Genomic DNA, 24,258 nt, shown 5'->3' on the forward strand with positions numbered 1-24,258 from the left:
GAAAAGAGCATTGACTTTCTTCAAAATACAATATAATGTGATAGATGTAATATAATGTGAGAGATGATGCTAGACCAAGCGCATGTGATGACGTCTTAAATATGCTAATTAGTTTGTGATGTCATCAGCGCCACAGACTCCCAAATCCCTGTGGCAAACACTGCTGGTTGTGTTGCTGTAGACAGAGGCTGAATTGGTTTTAGTGAACGTGGCCTCTTTAAGATCGCACCTTGTTTTGTTGCTCTGTCTGGGCCCTGAGCCGAAGCTCTTGCTGTCAAATGAGTGAAGCCTGGCAACGGCAGCCACTGGGAGTTTTGATTTATCTCCACTAACGCTACGCTGTAGCAGACATGCAAATCCAGTGAAATGAGCTCCGTATAGCTGCAAAGAACGCGTTTGAGAATTTCAATCAGAAAGAAAGGTGAGCTTCAGACAGATTTGTGAAATAGAATGAAGGGGAAAATGTGGAAGGCGACAAAGACATGGTCGGTAACAGGATTTCATTCACGTTGAAATCAAGTATTAATTAATTAACTGGATTTCCAGCTTAGGGTTTCTCTTATGGTGTTACTGTGCTCAAGGGGAAAGCTGTTAATGGTTTGGGTAATTGAGTATTAAACTAGAATAAACAAAGCTGGCAAAGAATGGTTTAAGTAAACTGCTATGAAGTTTCAGTTTGGTTGTTTTAGTGTTAAGCTAGCACAGCTGAATCTGTTCGCTTGATGTAAATTAAATGTCAAATGTAAAGCTTTTTGGAACATTATCTCTATAAGGATTTACACTGTTCGTAAATTCGAACAGCTTGTTTTAAGACCAACGGAATAATCCTTTCAGAAATAATGCTGAACATGCCATGTTTTTTGTGATCTTAAAGAGGGTTTAATTGCATGCCAGCAGCAGAGCTGATGGTTCACCTAAATGATCTTCCAAATCAATGAGAAATACATCAGACTTCATTTGCATGCCTTAATAATCAGAGGATTTAAGGAGACAGTTTGATGAGCTTCTTGCATCGATTCACAGTAAATCGGCACAATAAGTGTCTTTGACTGCTGTATTGCTGTTTTCATGGTTTAGACATGGCAGTAGTTCAGTCTGAGTTTTCTAAGCGCTTATTACCTCTTGAGCTAGTAAATGAACTTACAGGCCATCAGCATTTCCCCCAGAACTGCTACTTTTGCTGAATTGTATAAGGCCATTTTGGACTTAATTAACTTTTGTTTAATCTAAAAGATGTGCTTGGATGCCAGAGGTTTTCTTGAATCGAGTGTGTATTGGTTGTGTTTGAAATGTTTTGAGACAGCTTGACGTAGAAAATACTTTAGTGATAAATCAACGTTATGAAGGTCACTACTAGGTGAACCTGACCTATAGAGAGCAGTGAAAATGCAGAACGGAGGAACATTTCCACCCCATTTAAACAGTTTTGTGGGTCTTAATGCTTTGAATGTTTTCCTGGTTATTTTCTATAGTATTTTCAGTTTAGGCAACTAAACAATCGTCGCTGTCCTTACAAAACCTTGAATTTCCAAGTTTTTTTTTTTTTAGGTAAATGGAAAAACACTAGCCTACTTTTTAAAAGATTAAATACTTTAATTAAATACATGATAAATTATCGGCCATATTTTTAATATTATCGGTCGATAATAAAATTGATGCACTTATATTAAACCCGATAAATCTTAAATCATTTTCTCTGGTTAAACTAATTAAACTGCAGGCTGCTTGTCTTTTGGTTGTGATCATTCACTTACTGCTATTATCAAAACATTGCTGATATAGGTACAGTATGTAGATTTATGAATGTGTAAATTATAGGAACAAAAGCATATTGTTTGAATCAGACTGCTGTCTGAATGCTTTTTGTCTTGATACCTGTCAGACATGTGGCTATTGAAAACATTTGTCTGGATGAACATCTATAATTGTTTTACTAAAAATACAATAAAAGTTTGAAGGTTTAAGAATAGTTAACTAGTTTAAAGTAGACTTGGTAAATGATTTTCTGGGGTGGAAAGAGAACTAATGGTTACCTTGTTTTCCGGGGAGAATGTTTTCAAATAAAAGCAGTCGTGCACTTTTTGACTTTTGTTTCAGTCTTAGGGAATTTTATATTAATATTTGGATAATGTATATCCGCCAATATATCTGTTAAGGGCTTCCAATGTTAAAGAATTATCAGTTATCGGACAAAATGTACATATCGGTGCATCCCTACTTTTGATTGTATAGATATTTGCAAAACCCAGTGACAAACATAAAGGGTGTCAGAAGGGCAGCAGCGATATGGGACATTCTGTTTAGGTTTTGTTTTATATATATATATTTTTTAAATGCAAACCGTTTTAATTTATTACATGTTAAATATTAATTGGCAAAATAATCCGAAAAATGCTAAAATACCCATATATATATATATATATATATATATATATTTAGGCTGCTGCTTTTTTCGGTGGTAAGCCTGGGCAACAATATTGGTCCTATGTCTTGCAAACCAGGTTTAGCTGATTACATTCCTCTAAGCTAGCTTCTATTTTCTTGCCAGAGTCAAGTAGTCAATAACAGTCAATAGGCTGATACTGCTCAGTCATTGTGGAGGACAAGGTCAGCTGAAATGTGTTGATGGAATGTTTTAATGAACATCTGTTTTAACCCACCACAGATTGAGATTTAAGATTCAAGCCACAAATAAGTGAAAGGAAATGACTCACTGCTACTGCATCCTGCCCTAACAATATCCTGTTGATATCTGTGTGTGTGTGTGTCAGAGAGAGAGAGGGGTGTGTCTGTCTCTTTTTCTTTTATCCTCCGCTATCTAATTTTAACTGGTTTCAATTATTTCATTAATATAAAGCAAAGTAAATATCTGATAGATCTTAACGTTGTGTGTTATGTGCAACTTTAGGTTTGGAGGCTTAAGAATTAATGAAGTGTGACACTTAGCAGCTTTGTTGCAGCTGTGACGATTAAACTGCCAAACAGACAGATCAATGACACTTGCGGTCATTTGTCAAGTGACATATTCCTTGTGAACAAATGTCTTCCCCAAAGAAAAATAACTACTGAGCCTTTAGCATGCACCGATTTGTTTTGCTGTTTTATGACTGCGTTCCTCTTGCAGAGTGAAAGTCTGCTGGTGTCTCCATAGCAGAGCCAGAAGAAAGAGTGGGCACTCCAACCTTAGTGTAACATGACCTTATGTGGACTCCCCTTAGTCCGCAAGGTGCCGTCTCTGAGCACATACACCCGTTGCCCCTGTAGCCCTCAATGGATCGTTTTACATCCTAATTAGGGGATATATGGTCTTTGAGGTGGTTTCCCTTAGTAATGAATGAATATGTATAAGTCAGCCACATTTAAATATTTTTTACCGTTTTTAAATTCAGTCGTGAGTTCGGTTTTGATCGTCAGATCTAAATAGCTATTTTGGAAAGCGCTCACGTTGTTTCTGTTTCCCTGCTTTCTATTTTGGTCAGTTGGGAGCTTTTATCAACATAACCTCTCAGAGCAGCTTTGAGCCATCAGCAGGCAAAAAGTTTAGTTTTCCCTGACAACAATCAAATTGTTTTAGTTTATTTTCCCCTATCTTTTTAATCATAGTTAGTGTTTAATGTTTACAGTATTGCTTTTACTATTGACGTCTGTTAATTTTGGTTTGCTTTCATACATTCTTGTTCATCAGAACAAAGAAATTTATAAAGCAATTTTTCCTACTATGGTTGTCAATGGTTGCCAAGAACTATTTGGTTACAAGCATTCTTCCAAATATCTTTCTCTGTGTTCATCACAACAAAGACATTTATACAGATATGGAACAACTTTTCAGTTTTGAGCGAACTGTTCCTTTTAGTCACTAAATGTTTATAATATATCATTCATTCCACCAATCCAATGCTGAAGTATATATGCTTTTCTTTTGTCTTGAGGCGTCTCCTTTTTGATTGCAATAGAAGCCTTTAGAAACTATATTTAAACACTATACGCTTGATGAGTAATCAGAATCTCACCCATCGAGTATATTGTTGGGTGGATTTCTTAGTCATCATGCACATCAAAGTTGCCCCTGTAAGCTATTAAAATAAATATTAAGAATAGTTGTTTCAGTCGACGGCACTTCATTGAGCATTGCCCGTTTAAATCCCTGGTTTCACATGTAAAAAGATCTACAAGGTGTTATTATATGAGTTAGTTATGTTTATCAGGAGACTTGACCAGGAATCAAATTCCTCTTGATAGTAGTTGGTCAAGTTTACAATCTTCCTGTCACCTGCTTTACCTGCTCCATGTCTCATTATAGGTGGAGAGACTTGAGATGCAAGTCTTTTCTTTTTAATCTTCAACCATGGCATGCATGAAGGGTCCGTGGGATTGTAGAATATGGGCAGCATGCATATCTCCTCGCCTTAGTTGACATGGGCTCTTCTCTGCATAGTCTTTGAAAAGCGATGGTTAAGCTCAAACATCAACAAAAGATGAAACCATTGACCTGTGACATAATCCTCTAATCTCTAGTGCGCTGCTGCATTGTGCAACCACAGATTCCGATGCATTATCATTCTGGGAAAAGGGTTAGTCTTTATTGTGGGTGGTTGCTTTTCAGCTGCAAAGTTGCTCTTTGAATTGGTCGTCGGCGCAGCCTTAAGGGTTTTCCCTAGATGATTTTAGGCGAAACTACTTATTTGAGTATTTATTAAGCTTCAAATACATACATATGCTCAGTTTTATACTGTGGTTGGACTGTAATTTTTGTTTATGTAAACAGAAAAAGCAGCCCAACATTTAACATGGCCAACAATACCAGTTAACTTCCGGGTCTGTAATTGACCTTTTTTATGTAGTTGTTTCGCAGAAAGTAAACTGCGTCAGAGCGTGCCTCATTGACAGTGTTGCAGCTGTAACACTCAAGCTTGTGGGTTTCAAATCACCATCTTTATTCCATATTTTCATCAGCCCTCGCTGGTATTCCCCCTCTGAGTCATGTTGTCTCAGTTCTTCATTTCCTAAGGGATTAGCCCCCTTTGACATATTACGCACTATGCTCACAACCTCAAATTCATAAAAGCGTTTTGTCTCTGCATAAGCTCGAGTTGACGTCTGTATTATTACTCGCTTTTAATTTTTAAATACCTGAAGAATTATTGTTACATCAAGGTGAAGCTGCTCGTCCTTTAGCGGAATCATAATCGCTGTGCATTGTCATAGAGAGAGTGAGAGTAAGAGGTGCATAATCTGTCTCAGTCACTTCTTTCTTAAATCAGACATTGTGTGAGCACTAATGTGAATTTGCCACCGGTTGAAAGTAAAGCATTTCCTTTTGGGGGAGCTGGAATGACAGCCAAGAGGAGGAGGGCTGACTGCAGTAAAAGCTGCAAAATGACTGTAGGTGTCAAGGAGTCAGATTTTAACAGTTAATGATGCAGCAGCCGGCAGCTCTGCCAGGCAATAAACTCTTTAATATGTTGTTAATTACTTCTGAGAGATTGGATATTGATTGAAAAGCAAAACGGTTTTAATTATAACCCAAGTGTTAATGTCATCCCAAGTGTTGACAATTTTAGGCCTACGTGAGATGAACTTGAAGCGGTAGAACCAAAGCCATTGGTTTATTTACTGAATAATGCGTCTCATTTTTTTCAAGTAGATCTAACAATATGCGTTTTCCCTGATCGGTATAGATCAGTGTAGATTTAGCAAGCAACATCTGATTTTAGGAAGGTGAACGTACAACACGGTCCTTAACTCTCATGGATGATTTGCAAAATTAACATTGATTTCCCTCCTCCAGCCATAAAGAATTGATATGAGTACCCCCTTTATCGAAGAGCTTTGGAGCCCAAAAAAAAACGTTTGAAGTACAACCAGTCAAATAGAATGCTACATGCGAACTTGATTTGTCTCGTATTGCATTTTAATAATGGCAGTGATTTTCGGCTTCTGCCTGCCTCGGCTCTGAGGCTTCATTGTGCCGCCCGCTGCAGATAGTAGGAGCTTAGCATTTAATTGGCAAGGAAAGGAAGAGGGAATTCTGATGAGGAAGGGTGCTTTCAAGAATGCAGGGGACAAATGATTATTTTGCCAGAACCTTAAGTGCTTTATTTGAGATTCAACGGAGGGCTCTGGCTAGTGACTGCCAGCCTGGCACTGGTCTGTGCTTCTCCGGGGAGAATATGTGTGTCTTAATTCGGGGGCCGCGGGCTCACAAAGCAGTGTAATTGGGTTCGCATGGTTGGTGTCAGGGCAGCATCACGGCTCGATACACAAAGGGCACCTCCCAGCCAAGCTGCTAGGGACGCAGAGACAATCCCCCTCCTGATCAGGCCTGTAATTCACTGGAAGGGTTTATTGAATTACTGGAATGCTGAGCGTCATTTTGTAAGGGCCCGCAGACTGCACAATGAGCCAAAGGCCTTGTGTTTGTCAGCGTGTGCAGCTCTTTGCCGCCCGCCTCTGAAAAGCACTGCGAGTGGCGGCAGACTGCTGAGAAAATCTCTCTAATATCCCCAAATGGCATAATTACTCTTGCATAAATTCAAATTCCTTCCTCTCTTTTCAGTAATTATTTGAGTGTATCTGCATCAGAGGTTACAACGCCTGTTGTCTCTGCTTTTAACCCCATGTGACATCCTGCAGCTGATTAGCCCGTAAGGAATTTTCTCGGCTCTCTCAGTGGGTATGAGCGCAATGCCTGCAGCTGGATGCTTACGTGCGGTTCAGTCGGAAAGGAAAAGATTGTTCATTGTTGCCTCTTTTGTCGTTCACATTCTGATTTGTGCTTCAGGGTGAAATACTTGAACAGGAATTCGATGTCCCTTCGTCTCCGCATTCCTGGCCCTCTGGGCTTTCGAAAATCCTGTGGCTTTTACGTTAACCTACTATTAACACAGTGCCACATTTATGATTATCAGCTACTCGGATGTGTGCTGCTCTCCGTTTCTCCGCAGCTAGAGTGGCACTTTGCGGTGACTGGCAGATTAATTATGGAGTACATGCGCGCGTCCCCTGCAGACGGCTGAGCTGGGGAGGTGGGAATCTACCCTCATGTAAAGCAATGAGACTGGCGCTCCGAGGACACACCGCCCTGGCCAATGTGTAGCTGCCAAACCTTGTTACTAGAACACGGCTCCTCCAGCACTTGACATAAACCCCGAACGCATCAGATCTCCCCATCTGTGCACGCTGCCTTAAAGGAGTTTCTGGAGCAGGCCTGGGATCAGCACTGGCATCCGACAGACCGGGCTGAGCAGCAGTCTCACTGTGACAAGCCCTGATCTGCTGCAGGCTGTAATAAGCCGAACAATGTGCTTGGCTGGCAGTGAGCACGCAGCGAAGCGATAATTGACACATTCTAAAAATGCGAGTAACGACTGGGTTATTAATGCTCTCATCCTGGGGGTGGTTTCAATGCAACCATTAAGCCTTTAATGGAGAGGGAAGACTGACATTTGAAAGCTGTTGCTGTTACCTACTTTTCCATTTAATGAAGATGAGTCTGCCGACTGGCCACGACAAACAATTACAGCACTCGGCATTTGGCGCAATGTGGCGCCGCTGCTATTTTAGTTATTCTTGTTTTCAAAAATAACCCGCGATGGGTGCCCAGAGGGCTCGGAAAAAATTAGGAATCTCCTTTTGACTCCGGGGCAGGTGAGAGCATTTCCAACCCCTCCCTTTCGGTCCCACCCGTGAACGCTAAAACAACACAAGCCTTTCTACACGCTGCAATAATGTTGTTGATACGGGAGACATGGCCGGAGTTTCGGTTAGGAGTAGAAAGCCAAGGGCTTGTTACTAGGTTACATCACTGTTGTTGTTGTGAAGCGGTGTGCCAGGTCTTCAGGCACTGTGAAAGAAGCACATAGAGAGTGATTCCCCTCTGCCGAAGCCAAGTTACCATCCCCCAATGGGGCCTTCTCCATCGCAAGTCTGCTTAGTAATCCACACGACCGTGCACACACATGAGTACGCTTGCATTTGTTCTGCAAAGTAAATATTTGTTCTTCACAATGTTGAAACTGTGTTATGGTGATAATACGGTGTGCCAAAACAATTAAGGTGATGTTTCATCTGCACGTTTTTTCAAATGCTTCATATTGAGTTGTGGAGATTGCTGTTGGGAGTAATTGTCAGTATTGATTATTGAAGGATCATAGTTTTGCCGTTTCAGCTCGATTTCTTTAACGCGTTCCATTAGAGGATGAATATAACAATACAGGTTTTTTGTGGTTCTGCAAAGCCTTTTGATAAAAATCTGCCTTTAGGATAAAGTATACGTTACATTCAGGTTTGGTGACTTGCTATAAAGTGTCACACATGCATGACATCAGGAAAGTTGTCAAAGCGCAAGTTTCATGAAGCCTCATCTGTAATAGTTCCTCTAGAAAAGGTGTGAATATTTATTACTAAAGCTGCATCTTGTAATTTATAAGCTAAATGTGAAAAAAAACCTTCATTTTAGACAGGTTCCCCAAGCACTCCTATTTTCAGTTATTCGGGTAGTCATGCCTTAAATTGTTTGAGCCACTATTGCTAAGTCAGGATGCTCAACGAACAGAGCAATGTTCAAAGAGCTTCAGGGTCGCAGTGTTTTCAATGTTATTTCCGTAGTACTTTAATGCACCCAACACAGCTAAAATTCCGTCTATTACTTTCAAAACTAATCAAAAACAGGACAACCCCATTGTTTTCAGAAATTTTCTCTCTATTCCAAATATAGCTGCTAACTCCAGCAGTGCCACGCATTTGTTGAAATGGACTCCCAAGGGTTTACAAGTTAGTAGACTGAACTGGCTGGGGACGTGTGTATGGCTGCCAGCCACATCCCTTTTTTCGCGCCAGTCGTCGCATGCTTCTTTTGCCCAGGCTTCTCCAGACTTCGGCCTGTAACGGAGTCCTCTGTACAGGTGCCAGTGTTAATGAGGGCTGATGCAGGCTGCACTTTACTGCCTGGCACTGCGGAGGTGCAGTAATTAACACAGCAGAGCTCCTCGGAGCTTTGCATTCTCTACATGATTCAGTCAAATTGGCAGCAGCTCTCTAGCAAGTGCCTGAACTCCTCTGAAATGACTATGGAATGACAATAAATTCAAAGATAGTTTTGTTGGATGGTGAAGTGAATGTAAGTGCATTGAATGCTTGTGAGCTATTTTGTAGGCTTGTGAATATTGAAATGTTCATTTTAAATGAACATTTAATCAGGCATTTTTATAATAAATTATAATCAATAATAAAAATGAGGATTATTAGTTTTATGATATTACCTTTCTGTTGGTCATTTTAACTTTCACAACCATGAAACTTTGTTTTGAAGTCTTGATCTTTGCATCAGTTATTTTGTTGCTGCTTTTGATAGCTGCTTGTTTTTTCAGATTCTTTTAGAACTTGTAGTTTTGAAAGATCAATATTTTTGTTTTTGTAAAGAGTTTTTTAGTAAGTTCTGCTGTGCTGCCCAGAATATGAACAGCTAAAGTCAGGTTTAGTTTTCCAGATTAAACCAGATACGGTATTTCGTTTGTATTTTTATGCTTGTAAATGCTAATGCGATCATGTGAATGTCATCATGTAAGATGTTTGAACATTTTCTTTTAACTGTGTTTGTATATATTCAATATATATATTTTAATAGAGATGCAAAGGGGTGTGTTGAGACACTTATCCCATGAGACGAGACACAAGACGAGATGAGATTTTAAGACTTTAAAAAAAAAATCCTCAATGATTAAATATAAAGGAAAAAAAAATATTTTATTCACCCTAAAATCACAAAATGCAAAAATGTAGGCATTTTAAAAAGAACTTTATGAAACAAATATAATTAATATTTCAATGAATTATATTATGCAATAATAAGCTATATGTAAAGACTGCAAAAGTTTTGTCACAAACTCGATCAAAGAGGACAGGAAATGCAATGAATTGTTTTTACTTTATTAACTTTATATATAGGAAATGTAAAAAAAAACATCACTAGTTTGATGTTCAATATTAATAGCCATTATATGAATTAATAACATTATGAAAGTTAAGAAAAAAATATTTAATCCTTAGAATCAGTATCGGCTGATATCACTCTGAATAATCTGTATAGGTGGAGAAATGTAGGATCGGCGCATCTCTAGTTTTCTATTTTAACTTAAAGTTTTTATTTGTTAATCCATAATATTGTTAAAGAATCCATCTGACAGGCACTTTTTTTAACAAATAAACTTCTAGAACTAATTTTCAGTACATGATCTTACCTTTTACATTTATCTTGCTATTTTGACTGCGGTCTTCCTTGCATTGCTTTTTGGCATTGCAACATGCATGGATGCAGCTCTTTCAGTTTGTCAGCACTGCCTGCGTCTGCCACATATGTATATGAATCTCAGATCAGATGCATAAAACACTGTGAGCAGTCCATCGTGCATATATTTGATTTGATTTAATTAGTAAACGCCTGAAGGCGTTCATTTTCTGCAAGTGAAGGGAGAGTGTGAGCGGATACTAACTTACAATTTTTTTTAAGCAGGGAGCTGGATTTGTGGGTCCCATTTTTTTTTTTCACTTGAAAAATATATTTTAAATTAAAGGGTCATGACTCACCTTTATGGAAATGACAGAATGATGAGAAAAGAGTTTGTTTCGTAGCAGTGGACCCACAGACAGATCTCATTTATCAGGTTTCAGAGCCTCGCGCTCGCTTTTCACGAACGTAGAGGAATTTCAATGAGGGTGTCTCTTTCGGGTCCCGGGAGAAACGATGAGGTATTTTTATACCGAGATTGTCTGAATGATATGTGGGATATACCCTCCCCTGGTGCATTTTTCCAGTCTCGTTGCCATTTTCACTTTAGGACTCTTTCTATAGAGCACGGTTGGTTTTAGCCGAATGACTGTACCTATGCAATAGGACGGGCCTCATGCTACTGGTACTATTTTAAGCCAGAGAGGGCAGTGTGCCTAAAGCGCAAGGTTGTTTGTGGGTGTAGGGTGCAGCCACAGAGAGGGATAAGAGACTCGAAGCGCTGCGCGACACTGGCGTAAACAGGACCCGTGGTCGACGTCAGAGACGAGACAGAAAGGGGGAAGGGTAGAGAGACCTAAAGTACTGCCCTCGGGAAAATTGAAATTCCTTGTGAACCGTTCCCCCATTTGGCTGGCAGTTGTGAAAACAATTCCGCAGCATTTACTCAGTTTGCGGCTCCGATTACAGTAGTGTGAGTCAGCTGCAGGGTGCAGGCCGGAGGTGGGCCAGACTGCTTGGCCAGTCTATACAGTTTAATGTTTTTTTTGCACTATTTTGCGTTTCTGTTCAGATTACTTTCTGTAGCTTCCCTCCAAAGAGATACGCTGCCCATTTGAACATGCTAATTAAAAAGACATCTGTTCCAGCCGAAGTGGTTCTAACTACAAAAGTGCCTGCACGCTTCAGAGGCGATCGCTGATATGCTGACAATATCGTGCAATATAATGATACCCTCTCTTGCTCTTCTCTGCAGGTTCCATTTTGAGTGACAACAACAAAACATTGATCTGAGGGAACTCCAGCGTTCTCACCACAACAGATCGGCACCCCTTCACCACCCCCCTTGCGCTACTCCACTCCGGAGCCCCTCGACCTGCCACCATGACGTCGGAGCTGGAGAGCAGTTTGACCTCCATGGACTGGCTGCCGCAGCTTACCATGCGGGCGGCCATTCAGAAGGCAGACGCCCAGAACACTCACGGGCCGGGCATGGCTAAGAAGAGCGCCTTGCTAGATCCCAACACCACACTGGACCAGGAGGAGGTGCAGCAGCACAAGGATGGCAAACCGCCCTACAGCTACGCCAGCCTAATCACGTTCGCCATCAACAGCTCGCCAAAGAAGAAAATGACACTTAGCGAGATCTACCAATGGATCTGTGACAATTTCCCTTATTACAGAGAAGCTGGCAGTGGGTGGAAGGTAAGGGCGCCGCGACTGTAAGCGTCAGCTAATTTGTCATTATTTGCTTTCTGCCCGTCAGAGACATTTGCATGCACACAAGTGACGTCCCTCTACTTAAATTCAATCAGTGTACCGAATCAGCCCTGAATTTAGTCAGAGGAGACTGCCAAGGTTAATGTGTGAAATTATTCTCATTTCTTATGCTGTCAAGGTTTTTTTTCCTTGCAGAGGAATATTTTGAAAATATCAAAGCAACAGCCGCAACGCTCGCTCACACGGTGCTATTTTGCGATGTGTTTATGACCATTAATATTTGACACTGTATCTTGTCTCTCTAGACAGAGGAAAAGAAAGGCTCTTTTTAAGACACAAGTATGAGAAGGAAGTGTGTTGATATTCACAGTGCCAGATCCAGCCACACAAGCCATAGAAAAAAATCCCCTTTCATGGCTTGTATTATTCATGCCAGATGCCTTGATAGAAGTCCATTATGTAGGAGAGAGCCATTGCTGTGTCACCATCTCAAGGAGCATATGATATACAGAGATGAAGCCGTGCTGATTGCCTTTTAAAGAGCGGAGATGGAAATTGATATTAGAATGAGCTTTCCAATCAGTTGACATTTATTGGCAATAGAATCGGTAGCACAGCTTTATTGCAGGGAGACAAGATGTATGCGGTTCATATCCGTGCGATACACAGTCCGTGGCGCGTGTGCCCGCGCGTGCTTATCTGTTTGCGAGCATATTTTTACACCCGGCAAGCTCTTTTTACTAGGATGTGAAAGATATTCATGTTAGTGTAGGTGCAAAGGCAACACATGATTTTGGAGTTTAAAAATCACTTGGATGCGACTGCAGCTTGTTGATAGATGCAATTTTACTTGATTTTATACAATAACTATAATCAAAACAACAAATCATCTTGCTCACTGTGTATTATAAAGCACGATAGTAGCTGCGTATTTTTTAATCATGTTTCTATAGGTATTCTTCTATAAATAAAATACTATTTCAAGTAAAAAGATTTGTATTTGCAGACGGCGAGGTGAGTTTTAAAGGTGGCGTGGTGCATTTAGATTTAGGAATATGTTATAAAATAAACTGATATGGGTCTTTTAGATGTCCCTTTTTATTCTCACACCTGGAAGATGCCTGAACGTTAAATTGTTTGCTAGCACCTTAACGCCTGCTGTGACGGCCTTTCTTTTTTCTACCCAGTACACATATCACACTGTAGACTGACAAAACCAATGGATTTCTGCATTTTTCACCAAATTCATTGTAAAGGCAGTACAAGGTTGCTGCCCTGACACGTTTACTGGGAGACGGCTTTCCATTTTGCTGGAATGTAGCCCTATTTCAGAAGCCTTGTACTAAGAGGAGACCTACTGCTGTTCTCATTGATGGCCGTTAATTGTCGGATTCCCGCTCTGTAGCATTTATTGTTACAGCTATTATATTGGATCCAGAAGCCTGTCAGTTTACAAGAGGCCAAATATGCATTCCTAATATAAGGATTCACTTTGAACTGCTAAATAAGTATAGGAAAAAATTGCCAATTTGTTTGTAATTGGAATTGTGGGGCATCTTTTTTATCTATATTTTTAAGACGTATCTAAAATCAAAGACGGATTCATGCTGTGGTCGGTTTCTGTGAAGGTGATCTTGTTTCGATGCGTGAGACGAACTAAGGTGCTACAGCGGCCACACTATGTGATGTGGAAAATAGCTTGTGTAAGCTGAGGATATAGCAACAGAAACACATCTCATGGGTGGAAGAGTCGAGAGAGTTTTCAGATAGGAAAACAGATCAGTTGTGTTTGTATTAAAAACTGTATAACGGCAATACGAGCGTCTCTTTTAATAAGGGGAAGAGCATGAATCTCACTCCAAGCACCGTCGACTGTTGTTTTCAGAGAGATGTTTTTGTCTCAAAAGCGCATGCTGCTATATTTGTGCTTTTGCACATATAGCGAGCGTGGCAGGGGTGAATGTAGGTCTGTGTGCAGTCATCGCCCTCCATCTCTCCACATCCCCCCTGAGATGTCGGCGGTAGGAATTTACGACCCAGCGCACGCACACGTCTGTTCTCTATGATAATTCTAGCTGTGCCGGAGAGATGAGACCGGGCTAATCCAGGCGGCGGCAACTCATTTAGTCATCTCAATAGAACTCCATTAGCCAACGCTTTTAAGAAATATCAATAAGTGCTGTCAATAAGAATAGATAATTCATCAAGGTCAAAAAATATTAATGCAGTATTAGGGGAGATGGATATATGCAGCTCGAGATGAATTTTAGTCTCTGCAATATTATGAAACCCGTTACTGTAGAGGTTTTTATCTTGTAGGAAAGCAACATTATTGAATACTAAATTAAAAAATACAAAATAGACCTCGTTTCAATACATCACTGCTCGAATTCATGAAATGCAGACAAGGTTATTCGCAGTCCCAGAGGGGTTTTAATAATAGATCAAATTCTTAAATGTGATTTGTATCAAAGTATTGCTACTTCGGGTGAACCGCAGAGTGTTTTTTAGTTATATAGCCACTGCACTGATTATTTAAAATGTTAGATTGGACCGCAAATAATACTCCAGGGAAGTCAAAAGTCCTCTTAGCTACTTGTTTGTATGATTCAAATCCATAGGAGATATTTAGAGAAATATACAAGCAGTGTTTTGTTCTATAAAGATGAATGTAGAAATTTGATGAATGAATGTATGAGTGTAATTTGTTCTGTCTTGAGATGAGAGGCTCACCGTTCCCCTTCAGACCCACTTGTAACTTATGAGACATTTAATGCTGTCAAGGTGCTCCGGCAGTCTTTGAGTTTATGGGTTTGACACTAGTTGCCCCCGGTCAGAGCTGCTTCTAATGAATTGAAAGCATTGCGGTCCACCTGACCAAAGTGTCCCCCCGGCATCCTCTGTGCTGTTTGTAGGGGAACGTGTGACCCTACAACACTTACGTTGAGGCTGTAGCGAAGTGCAAACGGGCTAAATCTTATTTTAAAAGCATTAAATGTATGGGTCTTAGAGGATTATTAAGGACCCGGGCCATCTGAAAGCCCTTGTTATCCTCTGAGAATTTTCAATCTCTGTTTACACAACAGGTTTGTAATCCAGCCACAGAGCAGACCGTAATCTGATCAGGCTTTCTGAAAACGTGTGGCAGTGACAGATTTGACAGAGCAGTCTGCTTATGATGGCTTTGCAACGGCCAGCGCTCCTCCTCAGAATACACAATGCGGTTCTGGCACATTCTAGCCTAATTGCTCCCTTATGATTTACGGACTATCCTTCCTGGAGATTGCAGGATTACTTTTCAGGTCATGGTTCTACCTACTTTCAAGCTCCAAGTTGGGGATTTTACTGCGCAGACAGCTCGTCTCAAAAGAGCAAACACCTCCAAAGGAATTCTCCGCATCTTCCCCTGCATGCAGCAGACGCCAAAGAAAATCCGGAGTAGTTCTCGAGTCGTAGCCAGTTTAAATACGCTTGAAATGTTTGTTCTCGAATTTCTGCTGTTGCTGCTGGCGTGATATTCTGCACTTCTATACCTGCAGAGGCGAAAAGTGTGCAAATGCTTAATTCCCCACAAATACTGTTGCTCGCTTTTTCCAAAGCTGTTTCGGCTCATGCAAATGGATAAGTGCGGTTGCCGAGTTTGAATGTTGCCCTGCTTAAAAACGCTCTTGGCACTTGTAAGTGTGTCTAGACCTTGCTTCTTTGATCTCATTATGAAATGCAAATGCTCACCAACCTAAACAGATCAAAGGTTGCACCAGCAGCCGACCTAATGGAAGCCAGGGGGAATTGACCGTTTTTCTAATAAGTGATTTGGGCGACCGCTACACCCTCGGGGCGTTATTTGCCTGCGAGCTGGGGAACACTATCTCTTAAGTAACTAAATGGCCCAAATCCCAGTTTCCTTGCCTTTATTTAAATGTACATGCACAGGTAAGAATATTGCACTTTTCCATATCTCTCAGCTCAAGCTTGGCGTATAAGGTTTAGAATATTAAGACGTAAAATTGCTTCAGTGCACTCCGATTCTCAGTTTAATCCTCCAGCCTGGATCATTACGCAGTTGAGCATTTCACAAATGGATGCCTGATATTAAATTATTTAGATGCTTGGATACATATTGATAATATGGGTGTACTTGCCAGCCACTAAAAATATGGTCACACCGTACAGCACATTAGAGTTAAAAATCATTCCGAAATAATTATTATATATATTTTTAGTTCAGCAGTGTTTCTCTGTTTTTAATTGTGGCAGCAGCAGAAGTGGCTGTGTTGGTGGTGGGAGTGGTGGTGGTGATTCATGCACAAGCCAGTTTGATCCTGCTGTGTGGCTGGCTCTAGTGTCAGGAAGCTCCTGCCTGGCCGCCCGCCCACCAGCCTCACCTTGCCCCATCCCACTCGTACCCCCGCCGCTCACTTAGAGTAGGTGGGCAGAAAGCGTAACGACTCACCAGGTGGAGCTGGCAGGAAGGGCACTCGTTACACCTCGAACAGCTCATGAGTTGACTTTGGCAGCGCCTGCGGAATAGACTAACTTAGATCATTCTCTTGTTCTTTCTCTTGATTTTAACCGTCGATCTTTTCTTTTTCCTTTAATAATTTTTTTTAAAGGATATTTTTTATTAGGTTTTTCTGGCTAGTTAAGAAACTGACTGCTTCAGTAGTCTAGTACTAGTTTTTAATGTTTTTGCTTCATCCTCCGTGCTGTTGTATGAAAGCTTATTTTATGTATTAAATTACATTTTAAGATACTGTTTGGTTATGTTTATATGCACCTAACATAACCTTTTTGATGCAAGAACCATTGTGCCATATACAGTTAGCGTCTTTACCATTCAGACTGGTAGACATCAAATCACAGGATGACTTGTCAGGCTAATCAATCTTAAGGAAGTTCTGCGTAATTAGGCTTGTTTTGAGGTCAGGTAATTCTAAAACCAGTCTAATTATACAGAGCTTCCTTAAAGCGATAGTTCACCCAAAAAATGAAAAGGTTTTTCCAAATGTGTATAAAATTCTTTGTTCTGATGAAAACAGAGAAAGATATTTGGAAGAATGTCAGTAACCAAACAGATCTCATCCCCCATTGACTACAATAGGAGAAAATACATTATTTGGGAGTCAATGGGAGTGAGATCTGTTTGGTGACTGACATTCTTCCAAACATCTTCTTTTGTGTTTGGCTGAACAAAGAAATGTATACAGATTTGGAACGACCTGAGAGCAAGTAAATTATGACAGAATTTTCACTTTTTGGGTGAACTATCACTTTAAGACCAATTAGCTGACTAGTTTCAGTTTTAAGCCCTGCATGCGTTATATAATCTTTTTATAATTGAAACACAAAATCAAATGCAATGTGTTTTAATGATCATTTTTACCGTCATGTCTTATCATGTTCATGTGACTCTAAACTGCCTTATTTAGTAAGTAGTCTTTTACAGACTCAAACAGCAGTAGGTGCTCATAGGCAATGGGCATAGACTTCACTTCTTGCATAGACTTCACATCTCCAGACTTCAATCATTTGTCCTCCATTGATTTATTCAACCCCTAACTACGGTCATAATGAGGCAGGTTACACAAAGTCGATACCTGACATGGAGCATTTAACAGTTGATGAACCTAGATAAAATGTCAGGCTTTTTAGCCTGACTGCAGGTTTATTAGCAGACGCCTTTCAATCAGACATGTAGAGTTGTAAAGTAGTGAATTAAAGTTCTTGAGCAGCTTTAAATGTGTTTGAAGACCTAAAAGAGAAAACAAATGAAATCCATTACTTTTTCAGATTTGAGATCATTACCTTCAATAAGCTGTGCCCAGCTTTTTGGTAGATCTGACAGATATGATTACAATATAGATATAGTGGTCCAGTCTAAAAATAGATTCTTTTCAGTTTCTTGTTTTGCAGTCTACACAGTAAGTTAAACTGTAAACTCATAAAACTGGAAATCTCATTAGTGACATCTGAAGTTCACATTGAGAAAATAACATCTGCCTTTGTTGCAGACTTTTTTAGACTTGTGAATGTTGTTTTGTCCATAAAGCTTATTTGTGCCACCGGGTTGTATAGTTCGTTCACATTTCCCACTTTTTTTGTGGTTTTATTTATAAATCACGAACTGGATCCTGATTGGTCACTGTGCAGCATAAATGGAAAAGCACTATTACTATTACTACGTGATAGTTCACCCAAAAACGGAAATTCTGTCATCCTTTACTCACCCCCATGTCATTTCAAACCTGCATGACTTTCTTCTGCCAAACGCATTTTTTTAAATCAATAAAAATATTTATCGCAATCCATTTATTTTGTCATCCTTTGTCTAGGAAAAAGTCCTTCACACAGGGAATGAAATGTAATTTACATGGTCTCGTAAAATGTTCTATTTAAAGCAATCTCTTTTTCCTACAATAATTTGGAGATTGTGAAATTATTAGCATTGTTAGCATAAATTCACTAGCATTGGTTTTGTGTCCACACAATAGAACTGAAGGGCCACCACTGTTGTTCATTGGTGACTAATCAGGTGATGGCAGAATGTTCTATTTTTGGGTTAATTATCCCATCAGGAATTACAAATTCTTACTGAATTTGAAGGACATAATTGTTTGTTTTAACTGTAAAAAGCATAATGGCACTGTAGGTTTGCAACAATGTGTCATGCTTTATATTTATAATATAGCACAGACTCTTATACTTATACTCGCTTAACAATGTACCTTTTCAGCAGTTTTTCTGATTTTGACTTTCTCTCTGCATACACACTTTCCCCTCCTCCCCCACCATTGGTTAATTGCCTTCTTGTGTTTAAGAGACTTGTTTTCGCTTTCTCTGTAAGCCCCTTTAAAAAAAACTTCAGCATGGTTATCGTGCCAGCCTTTAAACAAGTCAGCAGCTTCCCTCATTCTGGCGAGGATGCCCGGCTTTTTATTAATTGAGTCTGGGATGACCTGAACATGGCCTCTCATCACTGCTGTGATTTGGCCCCAAGAGAGAGGCGCTGAGCCATGATGAATTTGCACATGCTATAAATAGAGTTGGGTCTTTGGAATCCGCTTGTAACGCAGAATCTACCCTCTGAAATTTGCTTAAGCCGGAGTTGGACTGTCTGTCTCTGCCTCTGGCACTGTATTAAGAAAAAATGAAATCGTAATTTTTATAAATGGTTGCACAGTTCACTTTGAAAGGCCCTGTATTTTTTCGTCTTAGGCTTTCATGAATTATGCATTTGGATTCTCCTCTAGGTCTCCTAGACCTTCTGGTCATTGTTTTGGGTTAATTAATTGTATTCATAATTAAAGCTGTCTCGTGTCCCTGCAGATCTTTGTTCCTTCTGTGAATGTCTGTGCTAATTTTTTCAAACATTGTACCTTCTTTCAGCCTATCTACTTATTTCTTTTTATGAGAGAAAGAAAAATGTGTCGTTATTAGTGCAGACTGTGCAGTATGAAGACCCAGCGGAACATAAGATAGGATATACCGATCTAGAAGTTTACACTATTCCACAAGGGCGCATGATCTTTTAAAACGCAATCCATCAGCCATTATTTTTGGTTTTCTCTGTAATCCAAATTCTCCTCTTTAACATTTTTCATCAGTCTTTTGGAGTTGGTTTTATAGATTTGCAAGGCAATCCCATCTTTTTCACATTGACTCCTAACAATAGGAAATCTGCCATGGTAGAAATGTTTCATCTCATTTTATGCCCATCTGACATGGTTTTAACAGGCAGGATCTGCAGACAGAGTGGCACCATGTGTGTGGTGTCACTAAGGATATGGCACCAAGCCCGGCGACTTCACATCGAACATGCCATTGATCTCCATGCTTTTACTATCTGGCTTTTGGGTGACTTTGGTTTGTCTGTGCTGGTAGCTGCGAAGGCCAGGACTTTGAGGTCTAATTAGTTTGGCCAGGCTCCTTTTTGATCCCATGCCTCCCCCCACTAGGATACAGCAGAAATTATAAAATGGGTTCTTCAAAGCAGTGCGCGTCTTCGGATTATTTATTTATTTTAGCCTGAACCCAATTTCTCTAATCATTCTGAGATTAGAGAATGCACTTCACATATCTGGTACTATCATCATTAGTTTCTGCAGTATTAGGGTATCCACAGGCATCGCGTCATTACCACGTCCAGCCCTTATTTAGGAAAGGAGAATAACACAGTCTCCTAGCAGTGGAGCTCAACAAGTGATGGATGAGATGTCAGAAAGCAACGATGTCTTCTCCTTTCCAATACCTATTGGCAGGCAAATCTCGAGCATCCTTGCATCACTCTGTATAATCGCAGGTCACGAATATGACACATTAATTTCTCACTCATGATTGCCTATTTATCAGTGTCGGCTCTCTCTATCCATTTTCATCTTTTTAATTTACAGTCTAAAAAGCGTTGGAGAGGGTAAATGACGAGTAGTGTATTGTAGTCTTCATTACATGTGCATCTAGGCTGCGTAGGCAGAACCTTCTATCTTTTCAAGGTGACGTGGGCTGTGAAGAGACTCTGGTCAGACAAGCTGGTCGTGGGTGAAGAGCGAGAGAAAGCGAGAGCTGGTTGCCGCCCCTCCAGCCTCTGTCCTTATCAGGGCCAGCTGGCCGCAAGGCCACAACCTCTCACTGCCAACTAATTGCCTCTGAATTAGACAATTAATGTGGCCTTGTAGAGGGCTGGAGTGTCTGACTAGAGGGATGGCAGAGAGCAGAAGGGTACCCGGCCTCTCCTCACCTCAGCAATGTATTATTTATGGGTCGTCGTGCTTGACAGTTTTACATTAACTTTGCTAATGGAGTCTATAGAAGGGTTGTGACTTTTAGATCCGTGTTAAGTTGAATACAAATGGGAAGGCCCCCCTCCCTCTTTGTCAAAGCACAAAGAATCTGCTTTGTCGTCTGGGCAACTGCAGTTTAAAGGAGAACAGTGCCTGAAGGGAAAGCCAGCGTATGAGTTTCAGATGAATAAAGGTGTAAAAGACGGGTCCCTGTCCACCCTCGGCATTCTCTTCAGGACGTCTGCGTGTGCTTCTGTTGATTGATTGGCTGCCTATGTTGTTTGAGAGAGTCTTCTGTCACCAGTCGCAGATGAATGCGGAGCTGCCTTTCGCTTGGCAAAAACTCTCGCGTTTGAGCTGTTTCTTAAAAGCGCGCAGTGCACCACAGTCAAAGCATCTAGTAGATCAATTTTGTTTTCAAAGAGCCTAATTGTCGGGATTGACTTTAACAGTTGCGTTCCATGGATCCTCCCGTGCCCATTATAGGACACTAGTACAATGGAGTGTTCATACACAGCCCAGCCCTGCATATGGAAAGTAGATAGTCACCTCTGGTCCCGTCATTAGCTCCATTGGCTGTAATAGCAGTTATTGACTGGATGGAGCTTTAAGCACCTGTAATATTAATGGCAGCTCTCCCGGTTGCAGTGGTGATGAGAGGTGTGTTTGCTAGCGGTGCTGAGGACGCTCTTCTGTCAGTGCTTCATCAGCCACTCATCTACAGCAGTCGTTCCAAACTCGCTATTGTCGGTGACCCTTCCGTATTCAGGCCTGCTCTCATTTTGTTAACTGTTAAATGTGAGTATTTGGAGCACCAGTGAATTTATGAGGGTTTTTCTTGCGTTTGAAGCATGCCGGAGTGTAGTATTGTCATACGTTTGTGACGGTATTAAATTGACTTTGTCTCTGAATATAAATTTCTATTATTTGTTTAATATAGACAAATAACGAATAAAGGAACTATAAAATAAGGTCTTTAGAGGTGCAAAAGGTCAAATAGAAGCAGGGGTTTAAAGGTCAAATGTGTAATTCTTGGATTCATTGAAAGAAATGCAATATAATATACATAACTATATGTTCAGAGGTGTCTGAAGACCTTACATAATGAGGTGTTCATTAATATAGTTCACATTATGGACATGAGCCTAAATAACTCATTAACTGTCTCTTTCCAAAATTGAGAAACGTGGTCATTTGGTACCCTAGTGAATGGCAGGTTCTTTGTGTACTGTTAAATTCTTAGTGGTATCCAAATATTATTTCACTTGATTTTAGCACTCTCCGCTAATGTAAAAGTTGCTGGCGGTCCTTTATGAGAGCTATTAAATTGCAATTCCTGTTCTTAAAATGTAACTTAATTGATCCTGTGTCTTATATTGAGAGGATAGGCTTATTTCATTATTATACATAAAATAGTTTGGTATGAAGTAATTGTGTAATAAAAAAAGGCAAAAAAGGAATAGTAAACAACGCCTTTAACGCACATTTGCTCCTTTTTGGTCAGTCTGTTTTCTGACCCCTTGCCGTTTTTAACACTGTTGGAAGCTAAGCACAAAATCCCTAGCATTAATATTTTCTCCAATCTGCCTAACTGTCTTCTCATTTTCTTCCTTTTAGCCCTGATTCTAAAGGGATCTCACCCACGCAACTCCTATAACCCTGTGTTTTAACTGTTGGCATGGACCTAAATTATAACATTTAAATAATTTTCCTTCCCACCAATCCATGTGTCACAGAATCACAGACAAAAGTCCATTTTATCTTTCACGGCTATTATAGAATAGAGGAATGTGTGTTTTTAAACTCAAGACATTTTTAAACCAATTCAGGCCACAGGAGTGCTCACTTCACTCGCACCGATGCAGATTTTTTCCCACAATGTCTCTGTCTGACAGCAGCTTTGAGGCAGTGCTGAATAAGGCCCTAAAGTGCCATTGTCAGTGACTGCTGCAGGATGCCGCTCCGAGCCGGCTGATAATTAAGAGGAGGGTCTGACAAATGGCTCTCATCAGATCGCTCATCTGGAACTGAGAGCACACGAAGGCTTTCAGGGAGGGTAAACCGGGAGATGTCTCTTTGCTTCCAATCTTTCATAACCTTCTGCGGCTCCTGTGAGGAGAGCGGGGCAGAGAGCTCTCTTTAATGGCGCATGCAGCTATGCCACACATAAGTGGCAAGTTTTTCGTCTCCCTCGGTGAGACGTTCTCGATGTTTACGGGACTAATACACAACGGCTTTTATGTTTTATACCGCCGAAGGCTCAGAGTTACCAGATAACTCGCATTGGATGGCTTGTGCTTAATGCAGTTTGTTTTGTGCTTGTTTGTGTGGAGAAATTTTTGAATGCTAGACATTTCTCACCTCTTGCATCTTAACTTTTATGTGCTTCTTAGTGCACCAGCTGTAGTTTCTGTCGCTTAAATGTATTTAAGCGAAATAAAATTATATGTGCAGACGTTTATTTGTGTTATTAAAACAACATATTTGTGCAGATTGTGTCAAAACTTGATAGATGAAATTAATTGGATCCTAGTGACCATGTTGAATTAGTATTTGTTTGCAGCAGAGAATAGTTTCCAGAATGATGGGAAATCAGAATGCATGTTAAATAAGTTGAATAATTAAACTTGTTCCTATCTGTTTTATCATCTCACATACTAAAAAGGCTTTTACTTTGCAGTTCTCATTGGAGGGTTTACTAATTTTCTCAAAACAAAACATTTATATTTGATGACTTCTTCTGTAAAAATGATAAGCCATTGCATACGGTGTACCTACAACAATGGCTTTAGTAGATCCACAACAGTGGAAGGAAAGCAGGAGTATTAGCATTAGTCAAACAGCATTGGGAGGGATATTAAACTTGACAGCTGGTCAATTGGATATGATGTTTTTGCACGTGGTTCTCATTGGCTTTGATTTTTGTATTTGTTTTATAGAGATGGACAGGCCATTTTTGTGTTAATCTGGCATACCTCTAGGCCTTAAACTGCTGAAGCTGTATATGATGAAATAATATGTCTCATTTATTTATAATGAAAGATTTTTTTATACATATGTTGTTTTATATAGTGTTCCCAAGTGACACCTTTCAGGCTAAAGCCATAGTTGGTATACCTTTGAAGATTTGATTTTGTTTTGACTGGCCGTTACTATGAAGGATGGAGAAATTCAATCCTCTGAATGTCTTCTCCCTTATCCAGAGCTACAGCATAGCAAGGCTGTATTCAGCGGATTTTAACATTCTACAAGGTTGATTGAAAATTCAGAAAAACCTCTTTGGCTGTTTGTTAAGCTCTTAACACTGACGTAAGTAAGAGTGTGCCTTCCTAAAAGTAGAGCTATACAGGACGTTGATTAAAACCCCTTGAATCTTTTATTATTATTTTTGACCCGTTGTCCAGAATCAGGGACTGAATTATTCCCACAAACATTTGGAAACCTTGGAAAATGGCTGCTGTCTTAAATTTGGTCCCTCCGGCTCTCATCTGAGGTACTAGATACAGCAGCCTTGAAAAGATGCAGGAAAGGAAACAG

General features: G+C 40.2%; 1 protein-coding gene across 1 annotated transcript in view; it reads left to right on the forward strand.

The window, feature by feature from the left end:
• The window catches only part of foxj3 (forkhead box J3), a 71,362-nt gene that overhangs the window by 15,113 nt on the left and 31,991 nt on the right, over nucleotides 1–24,258 (forward strand). Inside the window, exon 2 of the mRNA XM_056734945.1 lies at nucleotides 11,481–11,929. Within this exon, the coding sequence (XP_056590923.1) occupies nucleotides 11,609–11,929 (321 nt within the window). The 5' untranslated portion in view covers nucleotides 11,481–11,608. The remainder of the gene's footprint in view (nucleotides 1–11,480; nucleotides 11,930–24,258) is intronic.

This window comes from Triplophysa dalaica, chromosome 21 (genome assembly GCF_015846415.1).
Source record: "Triplophysa dalaica isolate WHDGS20190420 chromosome 21, ASM1584641v1, whole genome shotgun sequence".
In the NCBI taxonomy this organism is placed as follows: Eukaryota; Metazoa; Chordata; class Actinopteri; order Cypriniformes; family Nemacheilidae; genus Triplophysa; species Triplophysa dalaica.